This window comes from Amphibalanus amphitrite, unplaced genomic scaffold, assembly GCF_019059575.1.
Source record: "Amphibalanus amphitrite isolate SeventyFive unplaced genomic scaffold, NRLGWU_Aamphi_draft 000419F_arrow, whole genome shotgun sequence".
Taxonomy (NCBI): domain Eukaryota; kingdom Metazoa; phylum Arthropoda; class Thecostraca; order Balanomorpha; family Balanidae; genus Amphibalanus; species Amphibalanus amphitrite.
Genome location: NW_024881913.1, coordinates 202,181 through 229,117, shown reverse-complemented (window position 1 = coordinate 229,117; position 26,937 = coordinate 202,181). Strand labels below are relative to the sequence as shown.

At 46.9% G+C, this 26,937-nt stretch overlaps 2 protein-coding genes across 4 annotated transcripts; both read left to right on the top strand.

The window, feature by feature from the left end:
* Positions 1 to 1,680: 1,680 nt before the first annotated feature.
* On the top strand, positions 1,681 to 26,426 carry LOC122391054 (tRNA (adenine(58)-N(1))-methyltransferase catalytic subunit TRMT61A-like). 3 transcript variants are annotated; one of them, XM_043384589.1, is made up of 7 exons: positions 1,681 to 1,687; positions 8,109 to 8,293; positions 8,709 to 8,885; positions 9,168 to 9,321; positions 9,940 to 10,052; positions 22,033 to 22,190; positions 26,213 to 26,426. In XM_043384589.1, exons 2-7 carry the CDS (start codon positions 8,116 to 8,118, stop codon positions 26,378 to 26,380), a joined length of 948 nt encoding a protein of 315 aa, XP_043240524.1. In that variant the 5' UTR covers positions 1,681 to 1,687; positions 8,109 to 8,115; the 3' UTR covers positions 26,381 to 26,426. The 3 variants fall into 3 exon arrangements, with proteins under 3 accessions (XP_043240524.1, XP_043240522.1, XP_043240523.1); XM_043384587.1 differs by having other exon boundaries at positions 26,210 to 26,426; XM_043384588.1 differs by lacking the exon at positions 1,681 to 1,687 and adding an exon at positions 2,045 to 2,125 and having other exon boundaries at positions 26,210 to 26,426.
* On the top strand, positions 3,552 to 7,615 carry LOC122391053. The gene has a single exon (XM_043384586.1). It carries the CDS (start codon positions 3,785 to 3,787, stop codon positions 7,424 to 7,426), a length of 3,642 nt encoding a protein of 1,213 aa, XP_043240521.1. The 5' UTR covers positions 3,552 to 3,784; the 3' UTR covers positions 7,427 to 7,615.
* Positions 26,427 to 26,937: the final 511 nt, after the last annotated feature.

Below are 26,937 nucleotides of genomic sequence, written 5' to 3'. Positions count from 1 at the left end.
TAACTAATCATAATCATTTCAATAATGCACACACATCATTGCATTTCCCACTTCATAAAGCTTTAGGGTTTTTCTTCACCCTACATAAAAACTTTTCAGCTTTCGGCAAAAGGGAATGCTTCCAAATGCTTCCATATTTGAGTCATTTAGGCCGCGTTCGATGTCTCCTCGGACGAAGAACATTCTACGCAGAATATTCTATTTTGCGTTCGATGAAGCCACTGAACTCTATAATGTGGAATGCGCATCGGCCGCCAAATGGTGTCCAACGGTGCCGCCATGTTGCGCAGACCAGAAAGCGGCCGCCGCCTGTGCTGGGGAATAGGGAATTCGGGACCTCGATTTACGTTTGCGGTCGCTGCATCCGTTACGCTCAAGCTATGTGGACACGGAACCCGGCATCTTACGCAGAATTGAGTGGAGAACAAGATGAAATCCTAAAAAATCCTCAGTTACAAGGAACTAATACGTTAAACCCTTATAAGTCAATGGGGAAATATGAAAATTGCTATTTTGGCGCCGAGAATGATCTGAAACTATCTCAAGCATATAGAATCATGATTTCATGCACTTTTTGCAAGGTTCTATGCTTCATATTTGCATTGTTGCCCTTGCGTGACGTCATCTGTGACGTCACAAGGGTCACAATTTTTCTTCAATAACTCCCGATCAAATTGAGCTAGCGAGTCGGGAAAGCCACCAATGGACTCAGGAAGACCTGCCGAATCGAATGATATGCGACATGACCTCTTTCGACCAACTTCGTGACCTGGGGGTGCCGACCTGACCTTGACCTGAGGTCAACACCCTAAGTTGACCTGACCCAAACAAAAAGTATATCATTCGATGCGCCTGAGCTAGCTGAACACGATGATGCCAAAATCGCGGCTCTACGGCCATTTTTGGCGAAACTATTTACCAAAAACCGAACCCGTGCCTTAGATCACTTGACCTGACCTCAGAGGTCACCGGTTGACCTGAGACCCTTACAGCGGGTTCCTACCAGTCACTCTGCATTATACTTTGCCGCATACGACCACTTTACCGCTTAATTCTAGTTTAATTAGCGGTGCATTAGCGAGGTGGGTTCAATCAACCCCCTCGGCCGGGGCAAATGTAGGTCAGGCGAGTGAATTTGAGGAATTCTGAAGATACGATCGTGTTCCCCACTCAATTCTGCGTAAGATGCCGGGTTCCGTATCTACGTAACTCGAACGTAACGGATACGGCGGCCGCAAACGTAAATCGATGTCCCGAATTCCCTATTCCTCAACACAGGCGGCAGCCGGCTTCTGGTCTGCGCAATATGGCCGCCACCGTTAGACACTACGGCCAATAGGGTTGAAGCGGCATTGCTCCCCTGTGGATGAAGCACACAGGCGGACGACGAGATCGGCCATTTTGTGCGCCACTTACACAATGTGCGTCGGTTTCGAAAAAGGCCCAAGTTTACGTTTCCATAGAGACCGCGCACAAATGTCAACAACTTCTGCAAACAGCTGCTGCGCTGCTTTTGAAATACGCGCCATCATTGCCTCTCTGCCCACCGTAGTACGCTCAAAAGATTCTGCGCGGACGACGAAGATTCTACGTGACGTCACGTAGAATCTTTGCCGTCCGGGAGACATCGAACGCGGGGTTAGTGCGCGCCATTTACAATTGATCTCGAAATGTTTAAAATACACACGTGTGTTGAGGGAAGGGGTCGAGGATATTAGTAGAAATCAGAAATGAAAGTAAAACATTATATTTTTGTTGAAATTTGTCTGAATGTTACAGTATGATAAGAAAAACATCAATTGAAAAATGTCTAAATTTTGATCAAATTCTTATCCATTGCTATGACATTCCGTTCTTCACTGCAACTTACACCGTGCTTACACTGATAAGAGGCTGCAGTCGCCAACCTGATCATAAAATCCATTCAAAATAAATATAAATGTGTTCCCCTCGATTTTTCTAATAAGTAGGAGTATTGCAGATACATTTGTACTTTGTAGTGTATGTGTATAGTTCATGAAATGAAATGTTTCTTTTGTTGCAGCCAAAATTGAAATGTTTTTTCTCTTCCGGTTTCCACCGGCGGTTTATTAATCAATACAGACAAAAGAGATAGGCAAATAAGGTATGTAGTTTGATTCAATGAACAAAAACATAGTGAACAGATACATTTGTTAATTAATCTGTTAATCTGTTAATGTTAAATATGTTAATTAATTATTTTTAAAGGGACACTCCCACCTTAACATTAGTTTTGAGTTGAGATAGCCAAATTGGTGGCCATGGCCTGCAAATACCGGTTTGGGCACTCACAACATCGACAAATGCTTTAATTCGGAGATATGGAATTTCAAACTTGCAGTTTTCGGATTCTAAGGGGCTAGTGCATTGGTATGCCCCCTTAGAATTTGTGACGTCAGCGGAGATCTAACGATTTTTAAATCTTTTACTAAAACGTTTGGTAGCACGCGGTGGTATATGCGGCTTTGCGCGCAACAAATGCCGCACTTTCAAATAAAGTCGCTAGGAACAGCGGAGATCCCAAAAAGTAAACAAAAGTAAAAGTCTAATATCTTGAAAACCGGTGAATATTTTTCGATGAAATTTGGTAGATATTCGTTTTCGCTCTTTCTGAACCGAGCGACATCACTTTCGTGCCAATTCATTAACTTTTTTGAAGGTGGGAGGGTCCCTTTAAATTAAAACCAATTTCCTTCCCTTCGATCTAGTAGCACAGTTATGTTGGCTCTAAATATAATCAACATTGACATAAATATCATATCAATGTCGTGCTGTTAGCCACATATGACCAAATTTAATAAAAATCAAATACAATGCAAAATCAACATAAAATCAATGTTAGCTCAATTTTGAAAGTCGGTTGATCCTCAATTGTTGACAATCAACCAGAATTCAACCAATTATAACACAAAATCTATGTGTAATCAATGCTGGATCAATGTCAAATTTCAAAAGTCTGTTGATCCTCAGTGTTGACAATCAACCTAGATGCAACCAATTCTAATGTTAAATCAATGTTGCATGCTACTGGGGTTGTTCAAGTTTTGTGTTATGGTTTAAGTTTAGCCAATTAAGGACTGGTTAGTTAAATTATGATTCATTTCATACTGTTTTTATATTTTCAATTCACTGACTTCTTAGCACATTCAGACTGCCTTAGTGCTGAACTAATGTAGGTAATTGCTGCCTTCAATCTTTCAGTAAGTTGGTAGTAGGGGTATATTTGAAGATGAAGTACAAATGGTAGATTGGTAGGTTGTGGGTTTTAGGGCTATAGGTTGTAGGTTGAAAGTTTTAGGCTAGTAGGTAAGGTTAGGTCAGGTTAGATTATGTTTTTTATCTTCACCATACTTCATCTACAGACTACACATTTACCGGTAGTAGGTACCTAGCTAGCGCCTAGCCTGTCCGGTAGGGCTTTTTTTGAAAGGTAGTGTGAGATGTGTGTCATCAGTTGTTCTGTCTCAATAACACTCATAGAACACGCATAGAATATAACTCATAGTCATGAGCCATTAATATTGGTGTGGTGAACTGTTCCGTTTTGCATGATGCATGTTGCGCATGTTGTGAGTGATTGCTGCATGGTGTGGCTACTGTCCCGTTTCCGGCGCATGCTTACTGGCTTTTCTTTTGTCAGGTGCCATGCCTCGTTGTTTGTTGAATAAAGCCTTCGCAAGTTAAAGTGGCTTTCAGTTCAATTTATTCAACAAACAACACAAGAAGCCACAAGAAGAAAGAGGTCTGTTATACACTGCCTACTATGGAACGGATTCTCAGACCAGATCGTTTTGATACAGACCCCAATAGCAGTGAAGCTCAAAAGGAGTGGAAGCACTGGCACAAGACGTTCTCAAACTTTCTCACGTCTATAGCTGACCATAATCCAAACAAACTTGACGTTCTGGTGAACTATCTTAGTCCTCGGGTCTATGACTATGTATCAGAGTGCAGCACATACGAAGAAGCTGTGGAAATTTTGTCTGCTCTGTATATCAAGCCCAAGAATGAGGTTTTTGCTCGTCACTTGCTTGCCAGTAGACGGCAGGGGTCTGGAGAGACGCTTGATCAGTTTCTTCAAGCACTGAAGAGCTTAAGTGTCGACTGCAACTTCAAAGCTGTCAGTGCTGAGCAGCACAAAGAGGAATTCATCAGAGACGCTTTCATCAACGGGCTGCGCTCACAGCAAATCAGACAGCGTCTTCTTGAAAACAAGACCCTGGAGCTGTCAGCGGCTTTTGACCAGGCTCGAGCCCTAGAGTCTGCTCAGCAGAGTTTGGAATCATACTCAGTTCCAAATCCAGTCACAGCGGCTGCGGCCCAGTCGGATGTAGAGCCAGAACCAGTTGCCTCTGCTTCTGATGATGTGAGAGTTACTGCAGCAGGGGTTGTGGAAAAGTGCTTCTTCTGTGGTAGAAAGCGCCACCCTCGCAGTGCATGCCCTGCTCGTAATGTGACCTGCTTGAACTGTGGAAAGAAAGGGCATTATCAATCAGTGTGTAGGTCGCCAGCTGCACCATTGTCTCGTACTTCTGTCTCGCATGCCATGCTGTCTGCTGCCACGCCTGGCAATCTGTCTAAAGCTACTGTGAGTGTGACACTTGGTGATCATGAGCTCAGGGCTCTGGTGGACACTGGTAGCACCGAGAGTTTCATCTCTGAAAGCTGTGTCAGGGACCTTGGCCTCTCTGTGCTGCCAGCCTCTGGGAAGGTTTCTATGGCTGCTACAACCCTTTCCTCTAACATTCGTGGCTGTTGTGTGGAGAAGCTGGAGGTGCAGGACTGTGTGTACCATGATGTGCGGTTGTCTGTGCTGCCTTACCTGTGCTCTGACATCATCCTGGGCCACGACTTTCTCAAGCAGCATGAAAATGTCACTGTGAGCTTCGGAGGTAACAAACCTCCTCTGAACGTGTGTGGGCTAGCAACGTTCTCTGTTTCTCCACCTTCCCTCTTTGAAAACCTGAGCCCAAACTGCACGCCAGTGGCCACCAAATCAAGAAGGTTCAGTGAGGAGGACCGGGCCTTCATCGAGTCTGAGACTCAGAAACTTCTCACCGAGGGTATCATCGAGCCGAGCACTTCTCCCTGGCGTGCGCAGGTAGTTGTGACGGTGAACGAAAGGCACAAAAAGAGAATGGTGATTGATTATTCTCAAACAATCAACAAATTTACTCTGCTGGACGCATACCCTCTCCCTCGCATCGATGATGTCGTCAACAGCGTTGCGAAGTACAGACACTTTAGCACCATTGATCTGAAAAGTGCGTATCACCAGATACCCATCCGTGAGGCTGACAAGAAGTTCACTGCCTTCCAGTCCGGACAGAACCTGTATCAGTTTCGTCGTCTGCCGTTCGGGGTGACCAATGGTGTGGCCTGTTTCCAGCGTACCATGGACGACTTCATTCGAGACAACTGTCTCAAGGACACGTTCGTGTACTTGGATGACGTCACTGTCTGCGGGAGGACAAAGGAGGAGCATGATGTCAACCTTCAGAGGTTTCTGGATGCTGCAAAACGCTACAATCTGACGCTGAACGAGAACAAATGTGTGTACTCTGTCTCAACCATCAGGCTCCTGGGGTACTGCATCTCTGACGGAGAGATAAAGCCCGATCCTGAGAGGCTGGAGCCACTCCGAAACCTCCCCCTTCCTCAGGACACAATGGCACTTCGACGAGCTGTTGGTATGTTTTCATACTACTCTCAGTGGATTCCCAGATTTTCTGAGAAGATTCGCCCATTGACTGGAGCGACATCTTTCCCCCTTGGAAAAGAAGCTCGTGAAGCGTTTGTGAAAATGAAGGAAGAGATAGAAAAGTCTGTAGTCCAGTCGATAGACGAGGCGATTCCATTTGTGGTGGAAACTGACGCATCAGACGTCGCTCTCGCGGCCACTCTGACTCAAGCGGGAAGACCTGTGGCTTTCTTCTCCAGGGTGCTCAATGCCAGTGAGCAGAAGTACGCTGCCGTTGAGAAGGAGGCCCATGCCATCGTTGATGCTCTTCGGAAGTGGAGGCACTACCTTGCTGGAAAGCACTTCACCCTCATCACTGACCAACAGTCTGTGGCTTTCATGTTCAGCCAAGCGCACGCGGGGAAGATAAAGAACGACAAGATCCAACGGTGGAGGCTGGAACTGTCCTGCTTTGACTTCGATGTCGTGTATCGGCCTGGCAAGGACAATATTCCCGCTGACACACTGTCTCGTATGTCCCTCTGCTCGGCAGTCGATTCGAACAAACTGATCGAGCTACATAACGCCTTGTGTCATCCCGGTGTGACGAGAATGGCTCACTTTGTGCGCTGTAGAAACCTCCCATTTTCCATTGATGACGTGAAGAGAGTTACGTCCTCTTGTCCTGTGTGTGCTGAATGTAAACCCAGGTTCTACAAGCCGCCTGCCTCGCACCTGATCAAAGCCACCCGTCCATTCGAACGGCTGAGTATTGATTTTAAGGGACCGCTGCCTACCTCATCTCGCAACCGATATCTTCTGACAGTCATAGATGAGTACTCACGATTTCCTTTTGCCTTCCCCTGTGCAGATATGTCGACCGAGACTGTGATCGCGCGTCTTTGTGAGTTGTTTTCGGTGTTCGGGATGCCAGCTTTTGTTCATTCCGATCGCGGCGCGTCATTCATGTCCTCCGAACTCAGAGACTTTCTCACAAGTCGGGGAGTAGCGGTCAGCAGGACCACCCCGTACAATCCCCAGGGAAACGGCCAATGCGAGCGATACAATGGAGTGATCTGGCAGTCCATTACACTCGCTCTGAAAACTCGAAAACTGTCGATTACTCACTGGGAGAGTGTACTTACCGATGTGCTTCATTCCATCCGAACGCTGCTTTGTACTGCCACCAACTCTACTCCGCACGAGCGTATGTTCGCCTTCCAGAGGCGTTCAGCGAGTGGCCACTCTGTTCCCTCTTGGCTAGCTGCGCCGGGGAAAGTGCTGCTAAAACGACATGTCCGCCGTTCAAAGTACGAGCCGTTGGTCGATGAAGTCGATGTTCTCGATGTCAACCCACGGTATGCACATGTGAGGCTACCTAGCGGTCAGGAAACAACTGTGTCTGTTCGTGATCTTGCTCCGCCGGGTGATATTCCTGTTCGCGGTCGTGATGAGGATGCCGTACTCCAGCCGGGTATCGCATGTGAACCGTCGCAGGACCCCGAGTTGATCCCAGCTGATTGTGACGACCAGTCTCAGCCCTGTGAGCTTATCGTGGACCCACCTGACGCTTCCCTCGGAACTAACGAGGCCGGCGACACGTCGGCTCTTCGTCCGAATGTTGATGTGGAGTCTCGCGTTCGTCCGAATGTTGATGTGGAGACTCGCGTACCGCCGCGGCGCTCGATGCGTGAAAGACGAGCCCCAAAGCGACTAGATCTGTGACATGTTGCGCATTTTGTTGGCGGGGGAGAATGTGGTGAACTGTTCCGTTTTGCATGATGCATGTTGCGCATGTTGTGAGTGATTGCTGCATGGTGTGGCTACTGTCCCGTTTCCGGCGCATGCTTACTGGCTTTTCTTTTGTCAGGTGCCATGCCTCGTTGTTTGTTGAATAAAGCCTTCGCAAGTTAAAGTGGCTTTCAGTTCAATTGGATTTTTTAGGCATAGGATAGATGGCATGGGACAAGTTTTTTTCCAACAAAAAACTTAAGATTCATTTTGTCTGTCTGTCATGTCCTTTTATTTTGCTCTTATTCTCCACGTCTCCAGTTAAAGTCTTGTCATTAGTTAGGGGATTGGTTCTTGCTCCTCAAATTATTAGCAGCTAAATTCAATTTTTTATCTTCCTTGCTGGAAAATAAATATTTTTTATGCTTGTGGATAAATATTCACAATTTTTTGTATGCTTGGGAGTTGGGGTGAGGTGTTACATATTAAAATATCTTGCTAATGTTTCGCTAGGTATAGCAGCTGTCATGCATCATAAATGACAATTTGACCTATTTTAGGAAATGTCTGCTACCAAAAGCATTAAGAATAAGCAAAAAAGAAGAGAAAAATATGAACATATTTATTCCATTCACAGTGCCATGATTTCTGAATCTAACAATATTTCTTTTTTCAGATTCACCATGAGTTTTAAGGAGTACAAGACTCACGTGGAGATGGGAGACACAGTCATATTGTATCTAAATATTAAAAACATTCATGCTATAACTGTATCAGAAGAAGTCAAGAACAAGAAGGGGAATATGGTTCCCAACATTTTTCAAACAGTTTATGGAGCTCTAAAAGTGAAGGATCTGGTCGGTAAGTATTTTATAGATGAACAGTTCAAAAGTCGTAAATATTGTCAATTGTCCAGAAGTCCTTCATATTGCTGAATGTGTAAATTTTTTTGCTCGTAACGTAAATGAATTTCGCATGCTTGAATGCCACAGGGCACAGGTTATAGGCATCCTAACCTGAAGACATGCATTGACCATTTGTTTCATTGCAAGGGCCCAGGAAATGTAATTTGCTTATATTTACTGAGATTTTTCTTGTTCTACACATATAAAAGTGTGTAGAATCGCTTGCGAGCCACGCAGTCTTCTAAGCAACGAACCCGAATAAACCCCAAAACGTCACCGATGCATGACTGTGCCAAGGCAGTCTGTGGCAATGGTAAATCCGATTGGTGCCGCCATCTGCCGGCTGCTCAGTGCTGCCCTCTGTATGGCAGGTATGAAGTACGGCTCGCAGGTGCAGATGACGCGTGGCTGGGCGTTCGCGCTCCACCCGACGCCCGAGCTGTGGACGCTGACGCTGCCGCACCGGACGCAGATCCTGTACACGCCCGACATCAGCATGGTGCTGACCCAGCTGGAACTGCGGCCCGGCAGTGTCGTCTGCGAGGCCGGTGAGTTGGGATAGCTTGACACAGTCCCCCACGGGACATACCTACTTCAACGATGCAGTGTTCGATTTGTAACTATTTATCCCTCGTAAACTTTGCAAGGTAGGTAACTAGCTGTTGCCTGCTGTTTTCTACTGAGTAACATATTCTAGTATCTTAAACATTAATTTTGAACAGACCTACCACCTATCTTATGACTGACCAGTGACCATGACCGAAGGATCTCTTCCTTCAAAACGCACAACTCTTCCCCTGACCTTATTACCCTACGGTGACCTCCCCCAGGTACCGGCAGTGGCTCGCTATCACATGCTATCCTGCGGACCATAGCTCCCACCGGTCACCTGCACACGTTCGACTTTCACGAGCAGCGCAGTCGGCTGGCCGCTGAGGAGTTCTCAGCTCACGGGGTGGGCGACTATGTCACCGCCCGGCACAGGTACGGGGCGTGGCGCGTGCTACGGGGTGTGCTTGGGAGTGTGCGAGTATTTGTGTACAAGATTGGGTCGTGGGTGTGATCGGGCACTCTGTGCACCGTCTGAGAATCAGCTGCTTTTCAAGTAAAGGCCTGGCTACACTATGCGTTTTCTTCGTGCGTTTTTTGCGTGTTTGCGTGTTTTGCGTGATATCGTTCTAGAAAAAAGAACGATATTACGTTTTTGTGATGTTTTTCACCTTAAGTTTTAGTTACATAAGAGTTATATTAGCTTTTGTATATAACCAAAGTAAAAAATATATTGTTTATAACTTTTTTCCTAGAACGATATTACGCAAAACACGCAAACCTGCAAAAACGCACGCAGAAAACGCATAGTGTAGCCAGGCCTTAACCCGTATAAACGGTGGAAAAATTATGCGTTATCCTTTTTCTTCGGACTGATTTTTTATAATAGATACTTATGGTGGAGTGAGGACGTATGCGATATTTTTTGACTTCATGCTTGGCCATAGCTTTAGCTATGTAAAACGTCGACCGACGAAAAAAGTTAATTAGAGAGCACAAGAAACTATTGGGCGGACTCTGATAATCACGCACTGTTTTCTCGTCTCTCTCCAGGGACGTGTGTGGCGAGGGGTTCGACCTGGACAGTGTTGCTGATGCTGTATTCTTGGACCTCCCGCGGCCCTACGACGCCGTGCCGTTCGCCAAACAGGCGCTGAAAAAGTCAGGTACGGTGCTGTAAGCTGTTCTTATTGTTGACTGGGGATGGCAGAGTTGGATTTTATGCTACGGGGAGAGGAAAGAGTGGGAGGTGCGATCTACTCGCTGATGAGAGTTGAGAGGGCTCGTAACCAGGAGAGATGCGGCCGGAATAGCGTTTTCTGTTCAGTGACGTATGTCATGGTGACCTGCTACCAGTTGAATGTTAAACTAAAACCTCGATAAATGTCCTAGGCCGATTTTTAGTCACCCACTTTTAAGTGGGTTGTCCACACTGACACTTACTTCAAATGACAATAACATAAGGTGGATGTTCTTAACAGAACCTTGGCGCTTTCATACTGCTCTTGACGTTAGTCGTTCAGTTTGTCATCTCCGTTATGTGTAGTGCTCTTCATTGATTCAAAATTTACGTTTCGTTAATCACAAAACAAAAACGGTGATTTGCTGTTGAATAATTACGAAAAGCATAAGCGCTAAGCGAATGTGTAGCCACAACTAATCATATTATCTGAGGTATAAACCGGTTGAATAGGCGAGGTCTTTCAGTTGGCTAAATGCAATACCGCAAAAAAAAATTACTAACTCACCAGACCGATCAGGAAATAATGTACCATTGGTTCGATATATAGCCCAATTTTATACATCAGCTATCATATTGGCGCCACGTTGCCGCCGTTCAGTAATTTTCAATTCCCATGGCTTGAAGCTGCTGACCTAAACCCAATAAATCAGGTACAAATTGCGGCGCCGTTTTTCAGCACAACTGCTGGCTAGCACCGCCTGGTGACACCGTGTTCCGCTGTTTGAAGGATTAATTTCTGAAGCTGCAAGAACATACCTATGTTCCTAAGAACATTTCTGTCAATGCTGATTACAAAACACCTGATGTTTTCGAAAGGAGCTTAAACGACTTACACTTGCTCGCTTCGCTAACATTATCGCACGCCATGCTGGAAACAAGCTACGACTTTTTAAAGTGAATTTATCCGTTTTGCTCATAGCACCTTGCTCGGACCGCGCCTTGGGGTGGCAACTGAGTGAACAGCGTTCCTGTCTGCTCTAAGAGACTTAGTCGGTGTCAGCGCCGTTTTTTCCCAGCGTCCGTGTTGGGTGTGTGTTCTGCCGCCTTCACGGCGCGGCCTCCCACGATCCCAAGCAGGGTGGTGCACACGGCAATGTCGCGATAATGAACCTGAAAAGGGAGGGTTTGCATTAGTTCAGGGGTTTAAAATTGTACCGATGCTCTGAGGCATTAACCTGGCAAGTTTTTTCTATCATTGTTACTGTTTTTTTTTTTCATGCAACATCATTCTGATATAAAAGCATTCATTGGTACCTCGATCATGACTTAGTTAATTAGTAAAAAAGCTATGCTTCCTTACTTCTTCTAGAAATGAGCTCTCTTCTGCATAGTACTCGTATGGCATGGCTATGCGCAATATTACAGTAAAGAAGGATGGCTTCAAGTCCTGTCGAGTACTGCGAACCTAGCGGGCTTTGATTTTTATTGACTTCTGTGCTATGCGAGCTGGGCTACTTAAGGAACACTTAAACTAAGTCTTACAATTTTAAATTCTTGGACTGTTACTGAAAAGAATCGGGGCTACTAAGGATATTCGTAGAGTTGGCGATGAAAATGCCTACTGAAATCCTATTGACCCTGCTTCTGTGGATTTGAATTTCAACGGCATCCTCGAAAGTAATAAGCCGGCTTGAGTGTTTCGGAACGGAATGCAGGCATCCGGCATCAGAGCTGAAAAATTCGCGGAGGTGTGCTCCTCGAAAATAGCGAGTAATATCTCTCACACTTTCATCCATTGGCGCCCTGTACCTCTCTTCTCGGTAACCGGAATAAATCAGGTGTAAATCAGCCTTTGACGACGTCCGCCATCCGTTGTCTCTGCTGTCCGGAATCACAGCAGGATGTACCAATGGTAATGTCAGTGCACCTGGTCGGTCTGTGTATCCTGGCGGCCGCTCCTCGAAGGCTCGCCGACCGCTCTCCCTCGCCGGCCGCTCTCCCTCGCCGCTCGCCGAACGTTCTCACCTGTTCGCTGAATGAAGCGGACCGTCCGCTTCTGGGACGGCGGGGATCGCGCCACAATCGCCGCACAGCCGTCTGATGTTGGCGCAGATCGCCGCCAAACAATAAGTGGAGGCAACTTTGTGGGCTGCTTAGCGGGTGGGAGATGCCACCACTAAATTGGGATTGTGTAATTGTTATGGGAAAAGAAGGCACGCCGTTTTAAGCCCTGTGAATACCGGATCTACCGATGTGGAGTGGCCCATTTGGCTGTTTATCGCACATCAACCCGAGGTCTGGTTATACCGGCTGGATGGAAAGTAAATTTCATTTTTGACCTCTGCAGCGTTATCCTGGCTGGCGTTTTTCTCATGAAGGTATGCCATTCGTGGGTATACGCATTTAGCGTATTTTCGAGCGCATTTGTTTTTCCGTACACCTTCCCTCCTGGCGGCTGGTAGTTTGCGTTTCACTCACTTGAATTTGAAGATGTATCGTGCTGAGTCACTTCGTCGGTTAAATCAAGACATGTGTCCGTTTCATTTATAAACATACGCGATTCAGCTGGCTGACTCGCTGGTTTCGCTCAGAATTTGTCACGGATATTCAACGTGACTGATTGGTGCACTGCATTGTACAAAGATCCGCTTACATTGGTGTCAAAGTATACATTTCAAATGTGCACCTGGCGTCTCGCGCATTTCTGGCAGTGAATTGATTGAACTGTGCAGGAACTGTGCTGCCATTCATTTCTGATCTGATTCATTGGAAGTCTGATACATTCGCACAGATTCGTACTGTTCATTCGCCTGTTGTCCTTTCCACTATGTGACCCTCAATGTCTAAAATAGTAATCGGGATTAGATCACATCGAGATGATTTGGAAAGCGACCTATTATGAAAGCTGCATCTGATCTCCCAGAATTAAAGCATAAAGTAAAAGCATAAAATTAGTAAAAGCATAAAATAGTTACATACCTCGACTTTTTATATCGAGGCATTTCCGCCCACATAGCGAAAAATGACATCATCCCACGAATACCTATTGCTTGATGTGTTTTCTCGTAGAGCTTGCTCCGCAAGGACTTAATATACAAGTCACTAACACCATTTCAATACTTCTTTACCGTTTTAAATGTTGCCTCATGGGTCCCCTAAACACGCGCACGAAGGTGACTTCAAATCTTGCATGAACAGGAAATAGCTAATTATACATGTGTCGCTTGTGTATTTGCTGCCGTGCTTAGGCAAGTGTTCGGGTAAGAAGAATTTTTTATTGCATTTATTCATTGTCATTTATTAGATACTAAATCCTGGTAAAACGCTTATTCAATTGAATAGAAATCATGTTTAAGATCCTTACTTTCTGTTCTCCTGCGATCTATTTATGTCTTTAGTCCAAAGCACTTATTTTAACATTTTCTTCCAAAAACTTGAAACTAAATTGTCTTTCTTTGGCGTTTGAGTGTTCTCCAATGAAATTAAATCACACATTTGTCTCTCTTTGTGTTTGAACTCTGTCCGTTTCGATGAAATGCTGTATTATTGGCGACAAAGAGCATGTATCTGGTAATTCGTCGCGGGTCGTGCGATACGATCTGTCTCCGTTGCCGGCTGACACGTCGGCTCTGTGGGTATGGTGAGAACCCGGTCCCCGGTCCCACCGCGGCCGCCGGTCCCCAGACATTGCACTCGACATCCGTTATGTATGCGGTCACCGCTCTATTCCCAAAATACATTTGCACAGCTATCAGCTAGCTCCGCTGGTATTAACTGATTATCGTTAATTATTCGTAGAATCTGTATCATGGCGGCGTTCGATAGCATCGTTCTTTCTCACGGACTTGCTCTGTCTCGCTGGTGGACTAGATAAGAGGAGAGCCTGCACGGCGCGAACCAAACATTTCCAGCTCCAATGGCGAAAAACTGTCATCGATAACATGCGATTAGGACGCGGTGGTCACGGGCCGGGGCGGGGCCGGTTTTCACAGGGGGCGGGTGCTTACGTCAGTATCCGCCCCACCCAGCTGCAGAATACGGTCGGCGGTCTGCAAACATAGTCGGTCAGACCTCTTGGTCGACCTCAGCGCCCACAGCAGCCTTCTTTGGTCCCTCACAGTCGATATATTCCACACTGAAACCCTCCTCATCAGCTCTGGCAGCTCAGATCCCTCCATCAGTTTCTGAAAGTCTCTAAGAATCCTAGCGTCCAGCACTGAAGCTCTTCTCAGCAGTTCCAGAAGCTTAGACGATTCCAGCGATTATCAGCTTCCCGCTGTCCGTCACATTATCAATGTGCTATAATGACACTTCTTGGCAGCTAAGACTGTTCCTCTCTTCTCACCTGCTCATGGACCTACAATCCCTCATGAACTTGCAAGCAGTTCGGACTCCTCGAGAAGTTTGTCTGTCTTTTGTAGCTCTATCATTATGTCCCGAACCCTTTCAGCAGCTCAAAGTTTATGGAGATTTCATGTATCATGCACAAGCACATAAGAGTACAATGCTCCATGCTTTAAAAGAAGAACGCTAACAACCCGTGCTGCAATCTCTGCGGCGCTCGTGGCGCCAATACCCGTGTGTGTGACGATCCCAGCGCGGCGGCGCCACCTCCGCCGCACTGTGCACGTGTGGCGCGGTCACGAATGGAGACGCTCGTGACGCGGTACCGGCGATCTTGGTGCGTGGCGACCTCACGAGACGAAGCCAGCGTGCTCACGGAGGGACGTCGTGTGCTGGGATGGAGATAAAAAAATGACACGAACTGTTACGTGGCTACTGGAAATGCTGATTTTTACTCATTCATTACAAATTATTCGGTCGGTTGGGTTTGACGTGATGTGTTGAGCTTTGATTTGAAAGGCTTGACGAATTGGGGGCTGGCCCAGCAGGAGCAAGTTGTTTTATGCGATGCATGTTCAAGAGACATGCTCCCAAGTTTTCCAGCCCTTTTTTGCGCTGCTCTGGAGCGTAATATTTATTTGCAAATAATGGAATGATAAGATAAGCGCTTGGGAAACTTTTGCCTTCCAAAAACCGCCTTTCGGCTAGATCCTCGTGTTGAGGGCTGGCAGGCAGCATGACTTTCGCTATTTTAAAGGGTGCCTCAATTCTCGCGATATTCAATGACAAGGGTGTACGATGTCACTTTGGATTCGTAGCCGATAAGACAACTTGACTAACCCATGTCTGGATACGGTACTGTGTTCTGGCTGGTGAACTCGGAACGTAGGACACAAGTGACCTCATATTCACACTGCAGGAAGCTCCTGAACTGATAGATGATAGATGACCTCCAACTAAACGTTGATCCATCGGTGCACTAGGAACTCATAAAAAAGATATGTTTCTGTGAGGCGATTTATCACTCTAAGGCACGTCAAATCTGGTTGCTCTGATTTTAACTGCACTTGGTCGGGTTCGGGTCATACTAATCTGGCCGCTCTAATTCACCTCAGCGCTGATTTCGGCTCATCGTGCTGATTGGCCGACCGCAGCTCTCAGCGCTGATTACGACGGCCCGCCCGCCGACCGACCCGAGAGCTGGCTCATGTCACTGCGCCCGTAAAAAGCCAAACGGTGCTGGAGCGAGCAATCACACCGCCCGTGGTGCTCGCGTTGGTGCCCCCGCCGTCCGCGGCTGGGGTGGGAGAGAGGGAGCTGCGCCGGGCTCCGGCGCGGACTGGCCCGGATGTGGGAGAAGAGGGAGGGTGACGAGGTAACTGGTGACGATTACTTTAGTCACTAGCCGAGCTGACGTTTCTGTCAGACTTGTTCCAAATTTTATGTCGTTCGATGCTTATATTTAATTTAATTAGTTTCCGTTTGATCTACCGTTTTGCACGTGCGACCATTTCGACACCTTTTTTTAACCCTCGCCGGCCGAGGGGGGGGGGGGGCGGGTGCCGCCCCCCCCCATAGGGTTTTTTTCGCGATAGCTCCGAACACGCTGGCGATAGAGAGCTGAAACTTGGCATACCTGACCTTTGATCCAAGCCGCATCTTTTGACACCAACCGCATTTTTGGCTCAGGTCAGGTCACTGACCTATGACGTCATAAGTGAACCTCTGCACGGTCTTCAGATGTCGCAACTTCGCAACGCCCTCACTGCCAGAGGAGATGTCACAGGGAAATGAAACTTGCAGGATCTAGTATCCATTATGAGTCTCACAACTTGTATATCTCGGATTTGTCCTTAAGGTCATATGAGGTCAGGTCATTTTCGTGACCTCACCAAATGGTGAGGTCACGAAAATGACCTGACCTCATTATAATGTTATAATGTTATAATGTTACTTATAATGTTATAAGTCAATGGGGAAAAATTCAAACTGCTATTCTGGCGCCGGGAACGATCTCCAACTATCTCAAGCACACAGAATCGTGATTTGATGCACTCCTTGCAAGGTTAGATGCGTCACTTTTGCAATGTTGACCTTGCGTGACGTCATTTATGACGTCATCAAGGTCATATTAGTTTTTCGTCAATAACTCTTGATCAAATTGAGCTAGCGAGTCGGGAAAGCCACCAATGGACTCAGGAAGACCTGCCGAATCGAATGATATGCGACATGACCCCTTTCGACCACCTTCGTGACCTTAGGGTGCTGACCTGACCTTAACCTGAGGTCAACACCCCAAGTTGACCTGACCCGAACAAAAAGTATATCATTCGACGCGCCTGAGCGAGGCGAACACGATGCTGCCAAAATCGCGGCTCTGCGGCCATTTTTTGCGAAGCTATTCACCAAAAACTGAACCGTACCTTGGGGCACTTGACCTGACCTCAGAGGTCACCGGTTGACCTAGGACCTTAAAATCGGGTACCAATCTCTGCGTCTCGTAACGGCGCACACGCTCGTTTTTTCCGCGACGCGCTAGCTCCACCAGGGGCGAAACGGCGAGGGGGGGGGGTCGTACCCGCCCCCCCTCGGCCGGCGCGTATGTAGAAAACCAATAGGTCCGGCGAGGGTTAAATCCCACATTTGTTCTCCGGTGAATTTCAGACAAGTTGGTTAGAGACCTTCAAAAAAGGTACAATCACTCGATTTTTCTCAAGTTTGTCTGTCTTGGCAGATAAAGCAATACCAGAACAGGCCTACGAACACACATATTTGATCAGGATCGGACGATTGGACACTTTTAAAAGGAGATCTTTCGTGCCTCCCGGAAATTCACGGGACAGCAGATGTGAAGTTTAAAAAAAGGTGTCGATTTTACATAACATGTTTGGACCGAAGAACGAGGCAGTCAGTGCCTTCTTCATCTTGAAAGTGGGTGCAAATTGACCTTTGCAGTCGGCGCGCCCAGAAACCTTAATAAAGAACAACAACAAAAATCATTACTTTGAAAATCAACCTTTGCCTAAGCTGGGTCACTAGCCGGTTCAGGTATGTACCCTGAACAAGACGACAACACGATATTGAAGCCCTGACGCAGCCCTTGTGGGTATTTCCAATCACACGGCCATGTCGATGCCTCGGACCGATCATTTACCGACGCTCTCCAAGATGGTAGCGTTGTGATTGCAGCCAACCCGCTGATGATCCGGTATCACGGGACAGACACGGACATAAAGCACGTCGGCCATTGCGGGCCGCACGACCCGCTCGTTTGCCGAGACTCCGTGTTTGCCGAGATCAGACCGGCCACTACACACCATTGCCGAGTGTTTTCAGATCAGACTGGCCGCTACACACCATTGCCAAGTGTTTTCACGGACTGTACTCGATACGATCTGCTTGTGGAGCTCTTTGTCGGTTGGGTGCGACTCGTCTCCGCTGGCGCTCGAACGATGGTCTCGAACCGGGGAGCCATGTCGGGAGTCCGGAGCTACCGGCACCTGTGACGCCGCTTTGTCGCGGCCGCCGCTCGGTGTCCTGCGCTGTTGATGCTCGTATTTAGCGGGACAATCGTGAGGGGCACTGAGAATAACTATTGGGAGTGCCCTGAGAGGGTGGCCGCGTATGGGAAAACATGGATAGTTTTGTTTACGTAGATGGTCAATTATACACGCTAAGTAATAATACATCAGTTAACTGATAAAATGGACAAAATCAGTTTGCTACAATGCGGATGGAATCAATCTTTGTGGCGGGACCTGATGAGTGATGAGTCTTTCCTAATTTCTTCCATTACGTCTTCAGAGACATTTTTCCATAGATAGCTCCAGTGACACTGCCACATCTCGTATATGAGCCATCTGTGTCAGAGCAGTGTGGCAGCAGGCGTGGCCCGACAGACTGGGCGTGCCGGACCTGACCGGGCCGTGGGGGAGGGGAGAGGAGGGGTGGCGAACTATACCGACCGGCCGGGACAGCGCCGGGAAGTCCAGCTATCGCTGCGAAAGGCGGCGTCGTGCTCTCACTTCCCACTCGGGTGGACACGGTCCGGGCTGACCGCTGACCGCTCTGACCGCTGACTTCTGCCTGCTGATCGCTCAGACCGCTCTGACAGAGTGGGCCATCCCGGTGTTGGTCTGACCTGCTCGGGGGGCATGACCCGTCCGTGACGAGATATGGGGCTTTCAGCCAGCTCCAGAGCAGTGCGTGCAAGGGTTTCGGTTGCATTGAAATTGGTCAATGGTCATTGGTGATACAAGTAAGTAAGACCAAAGATAATGACTGGGAGGACCTCGAGCTGTGAATCTAGCTGCGCCATTTCTAGGTTACCTGCTCGTACTTTTACCTGTCACAGATTTTTGGAATTGCAGTTGTCTCATTTTACCTTTCCGGGATACCACATTTTTTATTAACCCTATTAGTGGCAGGGGGGTTGTTTTTATCCACCCCTCAGGTTTTTCGGGAATATCTCCGAAACCGCTGAAGCTACGATGCTGAAATTTTCTGACTTTTCCTAAAACTAAATTGGGCACATTCCCTGAAAATTTCAAGTTCATAACTTTACCAGGGGCGGCTCCAGAGCACTGGGAATTGGGGGGTCCTATTCGTGAAGGGAGTCATTTGGGCGAAGATCACGATGCTGCACCAGTTTTACGAACAGTGAATGAAAGGTATCATGTGATAACATATACAGTTATTGTGCATCCTCTTTTGACACGTTTTTGCTATAATAGGCGGATCCAGGCGTCCCAAAAGGGGGGTTATGTTTTACCTCCCAACATAGGTGCCCTGACACCGCCTATGCATGACTAATACAATTGTAGTCGTTCTCTCATAAGAAAATTGTAACATAACAAGACCATTACCACCCTTTTTAGAAACAGTACCAACAAAAACCTTATTTACTATACTTTTTGTGTACCCCCAATCTCAATGATCTGTATCCGCCTATGATTTTTGAAAATGCATATTTTTAGGATCCATGTGAATTCCTGGTTCATTCTCTATCGATCGGCAAAAGTTGCGTTAAGATTGGTTCAGAAACCTGGCCGTGATAAACAGTCAAAAATGTATCTGCAATTTGCCCGTTTTTACCCCCCTCTACCCCCCTATTGACATTTTTTAATTTTTATTTTTTAGAAATGTAGATCACGTTGAGCGAAATCGAATGCCGTTTGAATTTTGAAAATCGGCCCGTTAGATCTCGAGATATCAAGGGGGGGGGGGTCGTAAACAGCCCCCCTGCCACTAATAGGGGGTAGCCAGGAGCCTGCCACTAATAGGGTTAAAGTGTAAAGGATTTGCATTAATTTATTACCATGTAACTTACACTTATTTACATAAGATGTTTATGTTTACTTATTCGTTGCGGTGAAAAATCGTTTCCAGAAAAGCATGCCGGGAAAGTAGCATATTTAGTTCCTCTGAAAGGCGGATAGCGCAGGATCTTAGGCTAGCGGTACGGGGTTTTACAGATGTTCAGCGACCGCAATTTGTTATAATTATATGCCAGACCAGGTGGACTAGGGGTTTGAGGCCGTTTGGGATGTAAGAAGCAGGGACGATGGATAGATACAACTATGCCCGGTATAGTCCGTATTCTGAATGGTGACGTAATGCGCTAGTATTGACAGACACGGCGAGCAAAATTATGATTTCCACTGTTCTGCCTCGATACGATATTTGAATCTGACATGGTATAGCTACCGCTCCTTTAAGGTTTCACGCTGCTTGAGAACGGATTCGGCGTTGATGCCGGCTGTGGATCACTAACTCCGCGCTTACACCTCCACTACGTGCGCTTCCTAGTCTCAGAACCGCTCTTCCTGCCCTTTGTCAAACGGTGGCCGGTTTGCTCTATCTCGCCGTTTATACATTTCTTCAATCTGCTCATCTAAGAGACAAGTATCCGTTACCTTTGATGGATGAACAATCAAACATCAATGGATTAGACGTTAAGCCGTTCTTCAAAACCATCAGTTCAAAAGAACGTTTCGTCTGGACTGCAAAAATCCGTCAGTTCCAGAGCAGTGACTCATTAGATCAGTTCCATCAGATCCGTGCGAAATATCCGTCCGATCCTGATGAACCCGATGCTCAAATGTTGTCGGACATGGTTCATCTGGTGGGTCTGCTGGAGTTTTTTTCCTTCTGGTGTGATCTCAGCTATCCCAAAGTCAATCGTGATGTGAGAGGTGGTCATTGGTTCTGTGGTCGTGGTCTAGTTAACTGTCATTAGAACCTGGCTTTTCACTTCTGCTGCAGAGACTTGAATATCCCGCCGTTGGTATTTCTGGACAGTTTCTTAGTGACAGGGGAAGTCACAGTGTCCCAAAATTATATTTTGGCTTGGGTGTCTGAGGGGAATATTTGTCACTATAAAGAGGGCTGAGAGTGGAAAATTGCCAGTTAGAAGAGTACAAAAAAGAGCAGAAACAGATATCAACAATCAGTTTGTGAGTGTTGGAGGATGTGGGAGCTGCCTTAAAAGATCATTGAATCGAATATGGAGGGAGGTACAAAGTGCACGCAGATGCTCTTAATTGGTAAACTAGGGAGTGAAAAATTGCTCTGGAAAATTGGAGGTGAGAGTGGAAAATTATTTTGGTTTGGATGTTACTTCCCACCCAAACTGGCAAATTTTTGGACACCGGGGGAAGTTGTGGGTGCGCCATCTTCGCCACTGATTGTCCTTTTCGTCACCTCCTGAAACTCTTCTAACCAGTATCCACCCAAGTCGCTCTTAACCATAGGCCCCTGCTTCACTGCCGTCCCTATCTTTGCAGTGGAGCATATCCACTACTCAGCTACTCATCTCAACATTTTCGACGGTATCTTCAAGATGGTGGACGGGACAGGATGTAGTGTTCTCGGAATGGTCCCTTCACATTCACAGCTGGCCGCGTTAAAACAATGTTTCCATCCTCGGCACACCACGTCTGCCTTCGTCTCGTTTCTCTTCCTGTTTACCTGTTGGCGTTCTTAGTGCTTTGAAACAGGCGAAATACCCGCTGGTAGATGTGAATCACATTACTGGCTTCATGCGAACGTCGTTTATCCGTGCCCTACATGTAAGTGTGGTCGGGAACACTCAGTCTGAACTCTGTCTGACCGTGTTTTAATGTTCCTAATCCAGTCGGACATGTCTTCCTGACTGAGTTTTGTCGTATAGCCGCTGCCACTCCTACATACAAACAGGTTAATCTACGTACTGAGCAGGGGGCTGCTGACCAATAATGAGCACACTGTCATCGGTGCGGCGCTAAGCTGGTTTCTGGGGACACCGACGCGATTGAACTCGAGAATGTTATCATTTGAAATAGTGTATTCAGTACGAACTGCGAAGTGTTTGTTTCCATACCATAGCACTTACTGGACTTAGGGACTCGCCCATGAGGCATTCTGCAGGACAGGCATTGAACGATCGTTCTTCTTGCCTTCATCAGTTGTATTGAACACTACATGCAACAGTGAACAGGGAGCTACTAATTCCCATCATTTGTTGCAAAGGGCAAACCAGGTCTGCCCGTCAATTTTCTAACTCCCTCATCGCCCCATTTTTAGGCTGCCAGCCATCTTTTCTCGCCGCTCTCCTAACACCCCTCCTGTCTTTGTTTCAGGCGGGCGGATATGCTCGTTCTCACCATGCATAGAACAGGTCCAGAAGACATGTGACAGCCTGCGTAAGCACGGCTTCACAGAGCTACAAACGCTCGAGTGTCTTCAGCGCGAGTTCCAGGTCCGCAAGTCTGTGATGTCCGTGTTCGATCTCAGTCAGGTGAGCCAGGCCGCACCCCGTCCTTCGAACGTCGTTAACGCGAGCATGAGTTATCGCCCATCGGCGTCCGCGTTCGGAAACGGCCATGGGTGTCAGCGACGCAGTAAACCCGTTTTAACCATCCCCGGATGGAGTAATAACACAGCCGGCGCGCTAATTGATGTAGCGTGATTAACGCTGCTACACTTCTGCGCTGCCTCAGCTCGTTATCTGTTCTCGCGTGATGCTAATTGTTGATTTATGATGTGCATTGATTTACGATGTGCCCTTGTTTTATTGCCGACTAAGTAATTGCACAGCACAGATTTTGACGAGTGATGGGAGTGAAAGTTTTCGCCGCCCGTGGGAATCGATCCTGCGCTGTCCGATGGTGATCAGCGCGCACGGGCGGCGGCCCAGCGGCGATATCACGTGTGTTTAGCGCGATAGGCCGATCGGGGCGCTATCAAATGGTGGAAACGTGACCGTCGGCGGGATAAAGAGTCTGTCACGGCTGTGCTTATCACTGTAATCCGTGTAAAGGCCGCGTGGGATAGAGGCCGTGCCACTAAGAAGGTCCTGCTGAGACACTGATTAAGACCTCCGGCCGCAGCCGGGACCAATGGGCGACTGTGGGACCGCCGGCGGCTCGAGCCGCTTTGTGCCAACCCGAGCACTTTGATTGCACTGCCTGCCTTCCGGAAGTGACAGCCCGACCTTTTCACAGAACGCTTCTCAAAATCATTTGTCAAAATCAGATACATTTATCGCCTCGCACCGGTTCAGTTGAATTGTAGGTGTGTACCATTTTTGTGTTTAGTGTGAGGCTTAGCGCAGCTTTTTCGGACATTTGATGGAATTTATGAACTGATTTAGTGTCAAGATAGGGAACGAATCAGTTGTGTATGTGCCATGTCAGGAGCTTTTATTAGAAAATGAACTTTGATGATGAGATTCTCCGAACCATGAATCGCCGTTTTAGCTTGTTTCTTGTTTTTTTTTAACCTTAACACTGCTGCGACTATTGAAAAGGACAATGCTGGATTTAAGATTTATCTTCTCAAAATGAAGCTTGCTCCCAGCGACCAGCATCTTTGCGCAGCAATGCAGTTTTATAAAACCCTAGCTCACGGCACCGTTATGTATTGGATGCAATGTTCATCAAACTCTTATTGGCAGGCTGTACTCCAGAAAACTGGCCAACAATTTAGTATAATTATCCATTTCTGCGCGGAGGGCGTTCCTTCCGCTGTGAACCTGGGTCTCTCCGTGAGACGGAATCATTGTTCCAAGCTCCTACGCAGACCAGCAAAAAGTGTACGACACATGTTCTTAGGGCTTATCTGAGCGGTGCGGTCATCGGGCGGATTTCTGCTGAAAATACAGAGGTGATCCGCTAATCATTAATAAAAGTGCTCTGAGAACCAGTGACACAAAAGACGCAATACCAAAACAATGCCACTTCCGGTGGATTTAGATTGATATGGTCTTACGATTACTTAGAGCATTACGGATAAGTCAAGATTCTGGTTACCAGCTATATTTTTCTTAACAGTTTGTGGTAAGTCTGTAATGTGATTTTCCCATTGCCCAGTGCTTATTGATTTGATTAACCAGTTCAATCAACGACGATTGGTCAAGAAAGACTATTGACATGTATAAATATTGGCAAAACAACGGTCGTTTGTCCAATGGTTTTTCGTTTTTTTTTTAAGGAACAGTAAATGCCTAACAAAACATCAATATTTATCGATTTTGCACGCATCAAACCACCTTGCATGATTGCATCTGACGATTGATCTACTACTATATTGTTCTATTTAAATTGAAACTAACCATGAATCTGATTTAGACTTTGTGATTGGATGGACACTGGACATGGCGGACTCGTGGTTTTTAGTTTACCTAATCCGCGTTTTACTGAGCCTCCAGCCAAACGCTGTTGACTGAGACAAGGGGAGGTTTAATCCCCCCCCCCCTCCAGATTATCTCCGAAACTAAGAAGTAAGTATCCTAGCGAGACGCCCGAGGCGGTGTTGGGAAGGTCGCACCGAGAAGCGTCAGAAGCAATCCCGAAATTTGGAATTGAACGCAGTGTCGAAGATGTCGAGCCAGGTTTGGCTATTGCAATATTAGAATTAGAAATGTATGTAACTACATCAAAACAAACAAAATGTTGCTGGAGCATTCGATTTGGAGTCAAATTCTGAGATATTTTGCTGAACTTTGGCACAGTTCAACGTCTGTTGATATCACGGCCCTTGAGTAAGCAGCCCATTTCCTAGGAACCAGTATTGTATAGCGTGCGAACTTCCCGCATGCCATTCAGAAACTGTGAGCCACGAAAGATGAGACCGATCGTTTTCTCGTCTCGTCTCCGAGTCGACCTGAATATGACGAGCCCAGAGTTACATGACATTCTTCCGTCTGCCCGCTCCTCGGAGTGACCATATCTCAACGAAAGGTCCGGCCTCTCACGAAGATATAATCGCTGCGCCATTGCCGCATGATTGCAAGATAACTAGGCGGTTTTATACGAGATTGCGAGATAGCTAGGTGGTTTCATACGACACCGTTGCAGTGGGCATCATGGGAACGTGCTCTAAGCCGGCCGTGTTTCACCAAGCTGTCAGCGGAACATTTTTGTCATTTCCTGCTCCTGAGAGCATGTTTCATCTAACAAAACAGACGTTTTGGTGGTTGGGTGACAGTTTTCGATTTCCGTTCACACCTCTGGACTAAGCCGTCGGCTGATTCGCCGTTTGGATGCAAGATAAGTTTAGATGCAAGGCTGTTTATGCTCGTAAGACCTTTGACTTTTTATACTGTTCTGTCTCTGAAGGAGGGATCTCTACTCGTCTTTGGAGTTTGGACACCTGGGCTAAGGGAAGAAGGGTGTGCGTGGAAGAAACGCTGTTTATTTCGAACATTATAGATCCAAACTCGAAACTAGCAGAGTCCGTTGAGGCTTTGCCTTATCATTGAATTGAGAATGAAATAGGTAATGAAAATTGTGAGTTAAAATGTTGTGCAGCCAAATTTCAGTTTCAATTATAATCACCTGAAGGATGACGAACGTCTTTCGGAAATTGTTGATCTCGGCTGGATTTCGGCTGAAGAGATGCAGAAATGTGATATCTTTGATGCTGATAATTTTCTTACTTTGCGACTGATGCGGAAAGTTTACGTATAATAGTTGAAATTTTACTTGCAAGTTGCACAATGCACAATTAGCTTGTATTATTTACTTCATGTGAATACTAAACGAAATATGCTAAAAAGAAATGCCCATTGTTGTGCTACAGTTCGATATTATTTTCCGGAAGTTTTTTTCCTTCTGGAAAGCTATGTGATAACACACCTTGTATTAAAGTTTGGTTCATTTGGGCGTTACGGCTACGGGCTACTAATGTTTCAGGCACAACAGTACAAGTGAACAACTGCTTGATTGGCTCTAGGTTTACAGAAACTTCAGCTTTCTCATGACGTTTTCTCATGCCTAGCATCACGCTGTCACTGCAGATTTTGACATATGAACCTCAGTAACATTAGGTGTCAAAACTATACTTACCACGTTGTAAGGAGGCATGCTCTCTTGCTGTCAAAGGAACTTGGTCACAGTAATCCTTGTCCTTACTCCTAATGCATTGTTGTTCATGCTCCATTATCTGTTCGTCATGACTGATTATTATTTTATTTTCTCCGGAAAACTTCAATATGTCACTTATCTCCGTTGCAGATAAGATAAAGCTTTTTTCATTCGTTAGCTGAACATTGAAGTGCATTGTGCTGTTTCAGTCCATAATGTGATAAACACTTATATTTCTTTTTCAGCGTAAACACCTTTATCTAAATGACCTTTTTGACATCTGGCGTCGTGCCGTTTTGCCTATACACCGAAAATTATCACTTCATTGAGCTTGATCGTGACCAGATTAATCTCACTGACCATATTTAATATGTCACGAAGCAATCAGCATCCAATCATTATCCAGCTGACACGCTGCGGGCGTAGAAACTGACGGCCGTCCTGTTTCCAGCAGCCGCCGACAGATGGCAGTGCGGACGGCGACGAGCGACCGTCCAAGAAGGCGGCGATGGAGGAGCGGCCTCGAGAGGTGCTCACCGGGATCCCCCTCACCACCATGCCGGGTCACACCGGCTTCCTCACGTTCGCCACCCTGCCACCAGTGATGACTTCAGCGACATGACGGCCGCTCGCGCTCCGGGTTTTACAATAAACAGACATGTTCTTTCTCTGGCGTCTTAGTGCTGGTGGTGCACGGCTGCATGCAGAAAAAAGAACACGGCGGGACCGTGCCGGGGTCAGGTACTTCCGTTCAGGTGCAGACGGTTTCCGGGAACTCTCGCGGTTGAGGTGGAAGGGGGAAGGGGAGGGTCGGTCTCGGAGGGGGGGGGGGGGGCGAACCACGCCCGACGTGCACCGAAGAAAAATGCTTTGCACGACGGAGCGGCGTGGCGTGGGCGGTGTGCCGACGGGCCTCGGACGCCGCGTCCTCGCCGGCCGGATGTTGGAACTTCCGACCACGGGATAGGGACACCGGGGTACGGAGGCTGCCTGCGAGCGATCGATGTTTATTTATGAGCGGTGAAAATATTTGAAATGAATTAAACATTTAGGTGGTATTAATTTTGGTGGTATTAGCATACACCAAAAGGCAACGGCTTTTCGCTTTGGGTTCTGTCAATCTAGTTTGACCGCCGCACTTCTGCTTTTCCACGCGTAGTTTTTTTTTGCATACCTTCT